This window comes from Carcharhinus amblyrhynchos, chromosome 20 (assembly GCF_965287045.1).
Source record: "Carcharhinus amblyrhynchos chromosome 20, sCarAmb.v2.hapA, whole genome shotgun sequence".
Lineage (NCBI taxonomy): Eukaryota > Metazoa > Chordata > Chondrichthyes > Carcharhiniformes > Carcharhinidae > Carcharhinus > Carcharhinus amblyrhynchos.
The window spans coordinates 24,810,633-24,825,383 of record NC_137343.1 but is presented as its reverse complement, the minus strand read 5'-3'; the positions used below and the strand labels follow the sequence as shown (position 1 = coordinate 24,825,383).

Here is a 14,751-nt window from a genome sequence, read left to right as displayed (position 1 = left end):
TATCACGTTTACCTATCTAGACCAACTGCTTATATCCCTTTATTCCCTGTTTGTTCACAGGCCTATCAAGATAAGCCTTAAATGTGGCTAATGTAACTACCTCAACCAAGAAATTCTAAAGGAGGAAAGATTTAGAAAGGGAATTCTTAAGCTTAGGATTGTGATGGCACATTCACTGGGGCAGTTCTTGGATGATTGTTGAGCTGAAGAAGGTTACAGAGTTGGGGGGAGGTGTGAGGCCATAAAGAATTTAAACTCAAGAATGGTCATTTTAAATTTGAGGTGTTTCTACAGTTCCGAATTCTGATCTCTTCTTCTAGGTGGCAGTTTATGACTGAAAGTGCAGACATTGGGTTTGGTGTTTACCTGAAGACAAAGCTTGGGGAACGACAAAAAGCTGGTGAAATGGTTGAAGTGGTTCCCAACCAACGATACAATAGTCACCTGGTACCCGAGGACGGAACGCTCACCTGCCAGGATCCTGGAGTCTGTACGTTAGTAAGATTAACTACCAAACTGCCTCTGTTAAACTCATAACTTCATAATGTCAGGTGACATTTCTGATGCTGTTAATATGCTCACTACGTCGAGGTTTATTTCCTCGAAGGAGAAAAGTAGGACAAATAAATCTAGAACACCCTGGATGATGAGAGAGCGAGAGTGCTAAAGATGAAATAAAAGAAGTAGGCGTATCACAGATGCCAGATAGAAAATACAAATGGAGAATGAGGCTAAATATAGAATGACCAGAGGGGAAGTAAAACAAAACAATCGGAAAGGCAAAGACGGAGCACAAAAAGAGGCCAGAGATTAACCTGAAAGGGAATCCGAAACACGTTGGGGGATGGGGGTGGTGGGGGGGCAATGACGTCCAGGTCACTGGGGGATGGGGGTTGGGCAGCGATGTCCAGGTCACTAGGGGAGGGGAAGCTGGGAGGGTGGCGATGCCCAGGTCAGTGGGGGGATGCGGAGGGCAGCGATGCCCAGGTCAGTGGGGGGATGCGGAGGGCAGCGATGCCCGGGTCAGTGGGGGGGATGCGGAGGGCAGCGATGCCCGGGTCAGTGGGGGGATGCGGAGGGCAGCGATGCCCGGGTCAGTGGGGGGATGCGGAGGGCAGCGATGCCCGGGTCAGTGGGGGGATGCGGAGGGCAGCGATGCCCGGGTCAGTGGGGGGATGCGGAGGGCAGCGATGCCCGGGTCAGTGGGGGGATGCGGAGGGCAGCGATGCCCGGGTCAGTGGGGGGATGCGGAGGGCAGCGATGCTAGTGGGGAATGGGGAGGCCAGGAGGGCAGTAATTTTCTTGTTGAGGGGATGAGGGGGTGAGAGCCAGCAATGTCCATGGGGGAGTGAGAGAACAAAGAAAATTACAGCACAGGAACAGGCCTTTTGGCCCTTCAAGCCTGTACTGGCCATGCTGCCCAACTGAACTAAAACCCCTACCCTTCCATGGACTATATCCCTTTATTCCCATCCTATTCATGTATTTGTCCAGACGCTCCTTAAAACTCACTATTGTATCTGATTCCTCTACCTCCACTGGCAGCAAGTTCCAGGCAGCCACCACCCTCTGTGTAAAAGAGGCCATCAATCGGGCCAGCAATGTCCTTGGGAGAGTGAGAGGCCAGCAATGCTGGAAGGATTTGTTTAGCGATCTCCCAGTGATCGGCGCAGGCGCGGGGGGCCACTCAGTGCACTGATTTCAGGCTCTTCAGCAGGAATGAGCCCTGTCCCGGATTTATCACATGATTTCTGTTACTGCCCTCTACAGTGCACACAGTGGGATATTCATTTGGAAACCCTGCTGAACAAAACAGCATGATTTACTCCAGTTTTTATGCAAATTTGACACTTTGAACTTTTTTGGGAAAATCGCTGCCTTTACTTAAAATTAGGAAGTTCCCAGGATCAGATGAGATCTAGCCAAGGACACTGAGGGAGGTGAAAGTGGAAATTACAGAAATTGGTGATAATTTTCCAGCCTTAGGCACAGGAGAGGACTGGAGAATTGTAAATGTTACTCCCTTGTTCAAAAAGGGATAATGGCAGCAACTACAGAGCAGTGAGGTTGACTTCAGCGGTAGGGAAACATCTGGAAACTATAGATCTGGATAAAGTCAATAATCACTTAAACAGGTGGAGGATAATTAAGGAAAGCCAGCATGGATTCACTAAGGGAAAATCACGTTTAACTAACTCACTGGAGTTTTTTGAGGTGGTAACAGAGATGTCTGATAATGCTGTTGATGTGTATATGGACTATCAATGCCACACAACACTCGTGAGCAAAATTCTAGTTCATGGAATGAAAGGGAAAGTAGGCACTTTGATAGGAAACTGGCTGACAACAGGAAATAGAGAGAAATGATATTATTAAACTAGAAGGAGTGTGGAAAAGATTTACTAGGATGCTACTGGGACTTGATGGTTTGCATCATAAAGAAAGACTGGATAGACTGGCACTTTTTTTTTTTCCTGGAGCGTAGGAAGCTTAGGGCTGACCTTATAGAGGTCTGTAAAATATGGAGGGGCATAGATCAGCTAGATAGTCAACATCTTTTCCCAAAGATAGGGGAGTGTAAAACAAGACAGCATAGGTTTAAGATGAGTGGAGAGAGATACAAAAGGGTCCAGAGGGACAATTTTTTCACACACAGTGGTGCTTGTCTGGAATGAACTGCCAGAGGTAGTAGTGGAGGCAGTAAACATTTTGTCTTTTAAAAAACATTTAGACAGTTATATGGGTAAGATTAGTATAGAGGGATATAGACCAAATGCAGGCAATAAGACTAGACTAGCTTAATGGTAAAACTGGGCGGCATGGACAATTTGGGCTGAAGGAGCTGTTTCCATGCTGTAAACCTCTATGACTCCGCGGTTGTTTTTCAGATTTGAGAAAGGTTTGTAGTAGAGCTCCCCAGAGGTCAGTGTTGGGGTTCTTCCTCTTCCTGATATGTATTAATACAGAACTGCAGAGTGCAGAGCATGATTTCAAAATCTGTGGACAATACAAAGATTGGAAGCATTGTCAACAATGACGAGAGTAGTCTTGATCTTCGATAGGACATAGACAATTTGGTGGATTAGACAGAAATAGCAAGTGAAGTTCAATATGGAGAAGGTAATTCATTTCGGCAGGAAGAATGCAGAGAGACAGCATAATGAATACAGAGAGACAGATGGCACCGTGGCACAGTGGTTAGCACTGTTGCCTCAGCGCCAGGGATCCAGGTTCGGTTCCCAGCTTAGATCACTGTCTGTGCAGAGTCTGCATGTTCTCCCTGTGTCTGTGTGGGTTTCCTCCCATAGTCCACAAGATGTGCTGGTTAGGTGCATTGGCCATGCTAAATTCTCCCTTCGTGAACCCAAACATGCACCGGAGTGTGGTAACTAGAGGATTTTCACAATATCGTCATTGCAGTGTTAATGTAAACCTACTTGTGCCAAAATAAATAAACTTTAAAGTAAAGGGTGAAACTTTCAAGGAGGTGTAGGAACAGTGGGAACTCAGTGTGTATGTGCATAAGCCATTGAAGGCGGCAGGGCATGATGAGAGAGCAGTTAATAAAGCATCTGATATCCTAGGTTTTATTAATAGAGGAATTGAGTGCAAAAGTAAGGAGGTCACATTGGACTTGTATGATGTGCTGGTTAGGTCTCATCTGTAGTAGTGTCCAGCTCTGTGCACCAGAAGGATGTGAAGAAAGAGTGGAGAGGAGATTCGCAAGAATGATTCTAAGCATAAAAACTATAACTTAAGAGGATAGATTAGAGAGATTGGGTCTGTGATCAAATCAGAACAATGTTGTCCAATAGAGATTGCTGGCCAGCCACAACAGTGACTATGGTAACCTTGTTTAATTCAGCCATAACACTAAATTTACTTGCAAACACCTTGTACTATAAAGTACTTCACGTGTGTGTATTTCTTAACAAAGGTCTACCAGCTTGCAGTAACCAAGGAAATAAAGCATTCACAACAGTCAAGTTGTGCTGTCACACTCTGATTTTCTTCTTAACATTATATCAACAAGCATCCTCCTGGGACATTCTGTGGAATATGTGTAATGGGGTGACATGCACAAAGGTGGTGTCCTTTGCTCATATTTTATTTAGTAACCAGAACTGCAGTAGAGAATATGGCAGCATCAATAAGGAAGTTTATCTCAAACAGCAATTCAATATGTGTAAAAAGTTCCATTCTCAGGAAAAGAAAAAGGAAAATCTGATAATGTAAGCATTAAGAATGCTCAAAAGATAATAGAGAAAAGGCCGCAGTATTGAGGTTAATAGTTGCGCACCAGTGTGTGAGTTGATAGCAAACAGGACCTTGTGGTGTACTGCTAACATCGTTATGCAAAATTCAGATGATACTTAGATTGTCCAAGACTCTGGCACACCCACAATTAGAGCCATTGTGTTCTGTTTTCATCTCTGTGTATAGTGAAGGATAGAAAGGTAGTAAGCCAACTGCGAAACTCTGCCAAGTGGTGAAGGATATCAAGGCTCTGGAGAAAGCCTAACCGGGTGATACCCTGCCTTGGAGCTCTTTCATTATGGGGATAAACTACTTGAAGTAGTGTCACTTATTTGAATAACTACAGGTTTAATTTGATTTTGATTTGATTTATTATTGTCAAATGTATTGGGATATAGTGAAAATTATTGTTTCTTGTGCATTATACAGACAAAGTATATCATTCATAAAGTACATAGGGGAGAAGGAAAGGAGAGGGTACAGAATATAATGTCACAGTCACAGTCATAGTTAGGGTGTAGAGAAAGATCAACCTAATATAAGGTAGGTTCAGTCAAAAAATCTGATGACAACAGGAAGAAGGTACTTGGAGTCAATTGGTACATGTTCTCAGGCTTTTATATCTTTCTCCTGATGGAAGCAGGTGGAAGAGAGAATGTCCGGGGTGTGTCGGGTTCTTGATTACACTGATTGCTTTTCCAAGGCAGCGGGAAGTGTAGACAGAGTCGGTGGATAAGAGGCTGGTTTTCATGATGGATTGGGTTGTGTTCACAACCCTTTGTAGTTTTCTTGCAGTCTTGGTCAGAGCAGGAGCTATACCCAGCTGTGATAAAACCAGAAATGATGCTTTCTATGGTGCATCTGTAAAAATAAAGGAAATGAGACAGAAGTTTTCAATCAATCATTAGATCAACTGCATTAAAATCGCCTTATGTGATTTATAATGTTTCTGCAAAATGCCATCGGTCACTTTAATATGTTAAAATTGCTCCAAGTTGTTGCTATTTTTAAAATGAAGAAAGGATTGGGTTAGATTGTTCATTTTGAATAAACTGAGTGGGAATGCATACGTAATCTGAAGACAAAATAGTTACATTTGATGCTACTGCTCACCAGAACACAATACTGAGACATAAGATGAAGAAGGAGTCACTTCAGTTCTTCAAAGGAGAATGTGAGGAGTTCCCAATAAAAGAGGGAATTAGCTTTTCTGGAAGGTAACAAGGTAGTTTATTACATTTATGAAAAATCTAGGATGTGCTGTAAATGGCATGGGCACCCACACTTTTATGCAAGTGATCCCACCCCCAGGATTTGGGACTGGGTCAATTCTGAGCCAGACTGACTGCTGAAGACTTCACTGCACTTCTGACAATGGAGCAGATCATCGGAGTTTCTGCATCAAAATCAGATATTTCTCTTTTGCTTCAGAGTCCACTTGTAATGTTGCCTTCCTCACCTATAAATATCTTGGTGTTTGGTAAATTCTAAACTGATGACCTCTAAACACTGATGACCCAACTAAAGGATATCCAATCAAAACTCAAAGAAATTGCAGGGCCAAAGGGAAAAGGTAGGAGAGTGGGATTCGGTGAGTTGTAGCAGACTGAATAGACTCCAACGCTGTATTCATTCTGTTCTATTAATTTAAAAGACCCAACTAAAACTCCTATTGGCCTTCTCTTCACCAGTGGAAATAGTCCCAGCATCTCAAGTGTCTTCTGACAGTTTCCAGTCCCTGACACTATCCAGCTGAATCTAAGCTGCGTGTTGTCTTCTCTATAACAGGGCACTCAAAGTTGCTCTCAGTGTTGCAACTGTGACCAAAACAATACCTTATGTAAATTTATCATCACACCCTTCTGCATTTTATGCACATTTTTATAAAACCCAAATATTGGGCAGCACAGTGACGCAGTTAGCACTGCTGCCTCACAGCGCAAGGGATCCGGGTTTGATTCCTGACTTGGGTGACTGTCTGTATGGAGTTTGCATGTTCTCCCCGTGTCTGCATGAGTTTCCTCCTACAGACTGAAAGACATGCTGTTTAGGTGCATTGACCCGACCAGGTTCCGGAGTGTGGTGACTAGGGGAATTCCACAGTGACTTCATTGCAGCGTTAATGTAAGCCTTACTTGTGACTAATAAATAAACTTTAAATGCTGTTGGCCTTTCTTCATGATTTGACCTTTCTAATTTCTTTCTGTTATGGGATTTGGGCATCACTGGCTAGGCCAGCATTCATTGCCCATCCTTAATTGCCCTTGAGAAGGTGGTGGTGAGTTACCTCTTGAACCTCCTGCAGTCCATTTGGCATGGTTACAACCACAGTGCTATTTGGGAGGGCATTCCAGGATTTTGACTCAGCGATAGTGAGGGAACGGTGTTATAATTCCAAGACCGGATGGTGTGTGACTTGGAGGGGAACTTACAGATGTTCTCTTGTATCTACTGCTCTTGTCCCTCTGGCTAGCAGAGGTTGAAAGTTTAGAAGGTGCTGCCATAGAGGCTTTGGTGAGTTACTATCTATCTGCACTCATAATTAATAAACAGCAACATCAATATGCAATTTTTCTTATCACATGTACAAAACAAAGAAAGAAACATAGAATGCAAATTTAGAAGAATACTACTACTATTGAAGCAATTTGTGCCATTCCTGCTTGTTTCTCTGTCATTCTTTTCAGTGAAACGTATCTAATAACAAGCTGACCAAGAATGAGAATAAAAGCAGAAACTTGTTTTGAGAGAATACATCAGTGTCATCACTGTTATCTGAGATTTTTCACATATGAATTCCTGAGTCCAATGTTCAAAAATTTGTAAATAGATATACAAAGTATATTCTAGTGACATCTAGGGATGTAACGTTACCATTGCACCAACCTTTACTTTTAGCATCTGAACACGAGTTTCAACTGGTGTCAGTTGCACGTTGCTTGCTCAGACTCATGGTTAAGTTATTTAAACCATTGTGTATTTATGGTTGCTTTTTAAAAATCTTGGATGTTGTTTTTTTATTCATTTGTGGGACATGGGTGTCCCTGGCTGGCCAGCATTTACTGCCCAAACCTACTTGCTCTTGAGAAGGTGGTGGTGAGCTGCCTTCTTGAATCACTGCAGTCCACCTGCTGTAGGTTGACCCACAATGCCGTTAGAGAGGGAATTCCAGGATTTTGACCCAGTGACTGTGAAGGAATGGTGATATATTTCCAAGTCAGGATGTTGAGTGGCTTGGAGGGGTACTACAGATTGTGGTGTTCCCATTTATCTGCTGCCTTGTCCTTTATAGATGGAAGTGGTTGTTGGTTTGGAAGGTGCTGTCTAAGGATCTTTGGTGAATTGCTGCAGTGCATCTTGTAGATAGTGCACACTGCTGCTACTGAGCGTCAGTAGTGGAGGGATTGAATGTTTATGAGAGTGGTGCCAGTCAAATGGGCTGCTTTGTCCTGGATGGTGTCAGCTTCTTGAGTGTTGCTGAAGCTGCACCCAGAGTATACCATCACATTTCTGACTTGTGCCTTGTAGAGGTGGTGGACAGGCTTTGCTATGTCAAGAGATGAGTTACTTGCTGCAGTGTTCCTAGCCTCTGACCTGCTGTTGTAGCCACTGTGTTTATGTGATGAGTCCAGTTGAGTTTCTAATCAATGGTAACCCCAAGGATGTTGACAGTGGGGGATTCAATGATGGTGACACCACTGAATATCAAGGGACGGTGGTTAGAATGTCTCTTATTGGTGATGGTCATTGCCTGGCATTTGTGTGGCACGAATGTTATTTGCCACTTGTCAGCCCAAACCTGGATATTGTCCAAATGTTTTTGCATTTGAACATGGATTGCTTCAGTATCTGAGGAGTGGCGAATGGCGCTGAACATTGCGCAATCATCGGCAAACATCCCCACTTCTGACCTTGTGACGAGGGAAGGTCATTATTGAAGCAGCTGAAGATGGTTGGGTCTAGGACTCTACTCTGAGGGACTCCTGCAGACATGTCCTGGAGTTGAGATAACAGACTCCCCCACAACCACAACCATCTTCCTATGCACTGGATATGACTCCAACCACTGGAGAGTTTGCCCCCTGATACCCATTGATTCCGTGATGCTGCACTTGGTCGGATGCAGCCTTGATGTTAAGGACAGTCACTCTCACCTTGCCTCTGGTATTCAGCTCTCTTGTCCATGTTTAACTAAGGCTGTAATGAAGTCAGGAGCTGAGTGATCCATGCAGAATCCAAACTGGGCGTCGCTGAGCAGGTACTGTTTGATAGCACGGTTCAAAACCCCTTCCATCACGTTACTGGGAGAGCCCTGATCGTTGTCCTCCCTCCCTCTGCCAGTGATCCCGAATGCAGAGTGGCAGTCAGACCTCACACCCCCACCGATTGCCCTCCAATAGACCATGCCCCTCTGGCCTTGTCCCTTTGGCACTGTCCAATGCCTGGTGGGCAGTGCCAGTGTGCCCCTTGGCTTGCCAGGGGGCCAGGCTGGCACTGCCAGGTTGGCACTGCCCAGTGGACACCCTCCCTTGCCCCTGACCACTTGGAGGACTCCTTTCATTCCAGCGGCATCAGACCACATGTTCCCTGGCTTGTGGGGAGCAGTAGTAAACCCCGCTGGAATGAACCACTCCTAACCGGGGGTGGGGAGGGGGTGCGGGGAGAAATACTAGAGTCCTGGGCGTATTAATGGATGCAAATTCTGATTTAAATATAAAAATCAGCTTCTCACCGATTTCTGGCGTGCTATTGCAGCACAGTGGGCTGGGAGAGTTGTCCTCGATATCTTTTAGAAGTAATCAACACTACCAGCCATGTTGTGTTATTTTGTCATTGCTGAGCACCATGCTGCATTATGGGTTCAATTCTGGTGTCTCAATGCTAAGATCTTGAGACTTGTGCTTAAACATGAAACATTTATTGTTAATTTTAACTATTTACTGATTCCAGACATTGTCATGCATGGTGCTGCTCCATGCAGACTGCTTCCAGAGTGTTCTGTCTGAGTCTATTACCAGGTGACTCTATATATCATACCCCACAGCTGGTTCTGGTCTCCAGTCCCACATTAACCCTTGCTCTGCCAAGCACCTTTACATTACAATGGCATGCAAGAACATTGTGTTAGACTTTGAAGTTGAAGCCATCTAAAATACAGCTAATTTTCCCCAGACTTTCAGTGCTATATTGAGTATTTGTTGATCACTAGCTTTGGTACGGAGTTCTGGCCCACTGCCATCAGGCAAGCACACTAATGTGCACACTTACCTCCTTATTGAAATAAATCAACAGTGACTTGGCAGAGAGAATTAGCTGAGCCCAATATGAATGCTCCTCCAAGATCCATCCCCTCCAAACACAGCTATTGACACAAACTGTATGACTGTCAACATTATCTACCAATGTAAATGTACTGTTACAATTTCTTAGACCATCATTTATCATCATGAATATACCACTTCCAATTGCTGCTTTTTTCTACTGTTTCATTTGTGGTACTAAGCAATAGGTCCACCTGTACAGAGCTGTGCAAGGACACACAAATTTATCTTTATCAGTTCACAGACTTTAGCCTGGAGATCTGGTTTTGAAGTGTGTTTGCAATTGTCATGTTGGTTTTATTTTCCCCAGATGTTCTAAGATTTGACAACACCTACAGCATCATTCATTCCAAGAAAGTTAGCTACTCAGTGGAAGTGCTGTTGCCAGACAAGGGATCAGAAGCACAGATGGATGATCTTGGGAACAAGATGAGAGAAGTGGACATCAGTAAAATATAACAATATCGTGAGCAGAGATGTGAATCTGTAAGGCAACTTTGCAATGAGGTGATTTCAAGTTCTGTGAAGTGTGAGCACTGAATGCAATGGCATGTGTTAATGACTGGCTATATTGTAGACACAGCAGAGCTTACCTGTGGTGTGTGCATTTTGTCCAATGTGGGACCCTGTTGAGTAATCCATGGATTATCATTATCCCATTAAATTGGGATAAACAGAGTGCCTATTAAGCATGCCGCTTTTTACCATAAATGGAGGGAATGGGACACACATACACACAGAGCCTTTTTAAATAAGACTTTCTCATCTAATATTCAGCATTGAATTTTTTTGTTGATACAAAAAAAACTACATTGATCTTACATTACGTACATATTGATGTATTTGGCTATGGACATAGTAGCATTGCACTGAAGGCCACATCTGTGGTGTATCATCAGGCTTAAGAAGAATCAAATACTTTATTAAAGAGTGATGCGCGTTACCTTAAGTCAAGTTAAATGGATCATACGATATGTCACTTTAATTGACGACAGACTACAGCTGATTGTATCCAATTGATGTTTATGGACTTCTAATTACTTTGAGTAGAAGTACTATTGCACTTAGTTCCAATTCTGAATTAATAAGAGAAAATGCAGTTTATTTTCCCATGTTGAAATCTATTTTCATGTCTTCTATGACATTCCGATTTTAAGAATAATTATAGCTGCCCTGTTTCAATTTATCTGACACACTCTTAAAACTGATAACATTAAGTAAAGACACTGATTGCAGGAGCTGAGCCAATTGCAATTTGCAAAATTCATTTGAACATGAATTATCCTGGTTCTTGAAAATCTTCAGGTTCTTGTCTTGAGTCTGGACTGCAGTTTGAATCCATTATTATACCCACAGTATGTCAATGAACTGCAGCCAGTGCCTCAATAGATAGGATCCAATGTACAGTCTTTGAATCTGCAACCCCACAGTTTCTGCTTATAAATTGTGATAAATCATGTATGATACACGCAGGCTGAGCAAGACAACAATGATTCATGCTTTCTCCTGAGAAGAATGCTCATTCATTTTCCACCTTTGCGTTTGGTTCACAATACAATGAAAGCTTGATGGGATACAATTCACATTGGTCTAACACCCATTAATGTCCTTGGTGAAACATGAAGACCGTTTGTCTGCAAACCCCATTGTCGGTAGGCTTTGGTCCTTATTTAATCAGGTATTGGCTGCAGACTCTACAGTCTGCAGTTCTCAAATGCCAATAATCAAATGGAATGCTGCAGCCATTTAAACAGCTTTTGTATTCACCTCATTTAAAAAATATATAGCTTTAACATTTATAATATCTTCATGCCTGGATGGGATATGCCATTTCTTTAATGGTGATTACACTTGAACCAAAAGTTTACTCCTGTTGAATTTTTAATTTATGAAACTGAGTTTAAATTAATGAATGTACTATTGGAAAAGAGGTGCTGCAGCTTTGGTGTAGCTTGAGCCCAGTCAGAACTCTGACACATTGCACACAATTGGCAGGGTTTCATTACTCGCAATTGCTTTCATTCTGGTATAACTGCTGTGTGAAGTGCCATTAATTTTAGACTTTATTTAATTGCAAAATCTGCTGCTGAATGTAATAAATACCTGTGATGTTTGTGTGTCTGGACTGATATTATTTAATACACAAATGGATGTTCATTATCCAGGGAAGAAATATTTTTAAAATCAGGTTTGGTTTTGAGGGAAAATGTAAACCCACCTCTTGTTTGACCCCATGAATATCAGTAAGTAATAAGCATTAGGAAATCATTCAAAGTAATGTAGCCTTGGTTTATGTAAAATCACACATAGCAAGAGTGGTTCATTAAAGTTCCAGAAATCTGAGTTTGTATTCTGGCCTTTTATTGAGCTTTTTACATGTGTTGTTTATAAATGTGTGCTGGATCATATTATCTGTAATTGTTCATGTAAGTCACACTGTTGTCATTCTATGTCTGAAAGTTGTATGAGGGAGTGAAGATGTCTTTTTCCCAAGTTTTCTGCAAGTCTCATATTTTTCTCCTTGCCATTTACAAAGACAAAATTGGAATGAACCTAAGTTGATTATTATCTAAAACCTAGAATTTCTGAACTGCTGGTTTCCATAATGAATGTGAGTATCTCAGTGTGGCAGCCACAGAAGGGTTTTCAATCTGTGGTGTCAGCTGTTTATAAAGAAATAACACAATCAGAGTAAATTTTACATCTGATTAACAAAATAAGGAGATAAGAACTGAAAAGGCCATTCAGCCCAACTAACTGACCCCTATCTTTTAGACCTGTAAATAAACCTGTTGGACTTTAACCTGGTGTTGTGAGACTTCTTACTGTGTTTACCCCAATCCAATGCCGGCACCTCCACATCATCCCTATCTCTTCACCAGAGGAGATCTGATCCAACAAACCTTTCAACATTATTTTTGTATTCTGCGTTGAATAGGAAATTATTCAATTTTCTTTGTAATGCTTCCAAATAGCATAATCATTTTGGCTTTTAGACTGATCATCATACATTGAACTTTATTCATTTCTTTTTTGAGCTGAGTAACTTAAACATAGATTCTTTCCTCACCCAGCTTTTCCTGCAAACTTTAATCTTCCAACACCCAGGAAAAGTTGATTTCACCAGCCCTCCTGCACTTTGGACTTTTTTTTGAAGTTTTTTTGGAGCATCTGATGGAGGTGGAAGTATTTTTTTGGTGGTGTAAGAGTTAAAATTCTCCTGAGCTGTGGAGAATCAGTACAACATGCTGTCAGATGCAGTGTGCAATTCAGTAGCTCCAAAAAGTCACTTAATTGGTGCAGTGCCTTGTACAATTCCTACAGCAATTAGCTGGGAATTATTGATTGCTAGACTACACAGAGCTTTATTTATTTATTCAGAAATCAATATGCAATGAGACAAAAAGAACAAACAATTTTATATCCAGAATATATTTCAACTGGGCAATAATTCCATTTAGGGAAGGTGATGACCAAGTGGTGTTATTGTTAGACTACTAATCCAGAAAGTCTGCTAATTCTCTCATGACCTGGGCTCGAATCCCACCATGGCAGGTGGTGGAATTTGAATTCAATAAAAAAAACCTGGAATTAGGACTCTACTGATGACTATGAAACCATTGTTGATTGTCAGAAAACTCCATCTGGTTCACTAATGTCCTTTAGCGAAGGAAGTCTTCCATCCTTACCTGGTCTGGCCTACATGCGACTTCAGAGCCACAGTAATGTGGTTGACTCTCAGTTGTCCTCCAAGGACAATGAGGGACGGGCAATAAATGCTGCCCATCCAGCAATGCCCATGTCTCACAAATGATTACAAAACACCCCAAAACATGGCTGAAATATTTTGATTATGGTCAATACATCACTAATCCGTTTTAAAGGCTTTTGAGGCGATCTTTTTTATATTCTGTGTAACACATGGGAAATGGGATGAACTCTTCCGCTGCTACAGAGAATTGTATGTCAATTTTACAGAGTTCCATTTTACCATAAGGATGATTAAGAAATGCATTTTCCTGCATTTCTGGTGGTACTGTGTTTGTTAACTTCTGAAATATGTATTGTATGGGTGATTGTGACCCTTCACCCCCAGTGGGGAGTGAAACATACAAAGAACATAGACTGGACAGTAATGGCTACAATGATATTGCTCTATCTCTGCCTCACACTCCCTGTGAGCGCAGCTCCTTGCTGGGGCCTTGGTATCACTGGTCTGTAAAAGCTTAATTTAATAAAAAGTACTGAAATGTCTTCTTTCCAAATAATTTTGGATTTGTAATTCTTGTGAGAGATAGATGTGATGCAAAATCAGTTGTGTATTTTGTGGGAAACAATAAAATGATTTGTGTGTTTCAAGCTGAACCAGTCGTCTCAGGGCATTTTCATAGAATCCCAAACTGCAGAAAGAAGCCGTTTGGCCCATTGGGTCCATACCAGTTACATTTTACCCAAGACCTCCCGTCTGTTCTATCCCTGTAACCCCTTGCATTTACCATGGCAAATCCACCTAACCTATACATTTTGGGAGACTATGGGCAATTTAGCATGGTCAACCCACCTAACTTACACACCTTTTGGACTGTGGGAGAAAACGGGACACCTGGAGGAAAACGGAGAACGGAGTTGAGGAGGAACTTCTTCACTCAAAGGTGTGAGCAATAGGTAAAGATGTTGTTAACACATATATTTGTAGAGCATAGAGAAATAGCTTGAATTTAAATAGATTGGATATAGTTAGGCATATTGATAACCCACTTTATGGAAACAACTGTGAGTTTAGTCACAAACATAGGACATAGGGTTCGATGCTGCTAACACAGCAATAATTAGGGATAATAAAAAGACTGCCTGTAATGTAGAGATAACATCAGAGATGTGATGTGCAGTGAAGCATACACCACATCCTGCAGGAATGTAAGAGGCCCACGTTATAAAAAGCAAATGGTCTGCAAGATGTGTTGTTTATACAACTAAGCATAAAAGGGGGAAGGGGTCACTGAGATAGTCGGGACAGCAGTGATTAAGTTGGCAAAGGATTGATTACTGCCAATCTGAACTGGACATGTAACAGTATTGGATAAGATGGATGAGTTTGCTAATGCACTCTTGTGATAACAGGAGACATTGTTAGATGGGATAGGAACTTAGGGCACCTCGAGCCAATAGGAGA

At 42.0% G+C, this 14,751-nt stretch overlaps 1 protein-coding gene across 1 annotated transcript in view; it reads left to right on the top strand.

The window, feature by feature from the left end:
- The window catches only part of LOC145355833 (SEC14-like protein 2), a 67,170-nt gene extending 53,227 nt beyond the window's left edge, over positions 1-13,943 (top strand). Inside the window, exons 11-12 of the mRNA XM_080208245.1 lie at positions 321-490; positions 9,889-13,943. Coding sequence (XP_080064371.1) covers positions 321-490; positions 9,889-10,037 — 319 coding nt within the window. The 3' untranslated portion in view covers positions 10,038-13,943. The remainder of the gene's footprint in view (positions 1-320; positions 491-9,888) is intronic.
- The last annotated feature ends 808 nt before the right edge of the window (positions 13,944-14,751 follow it).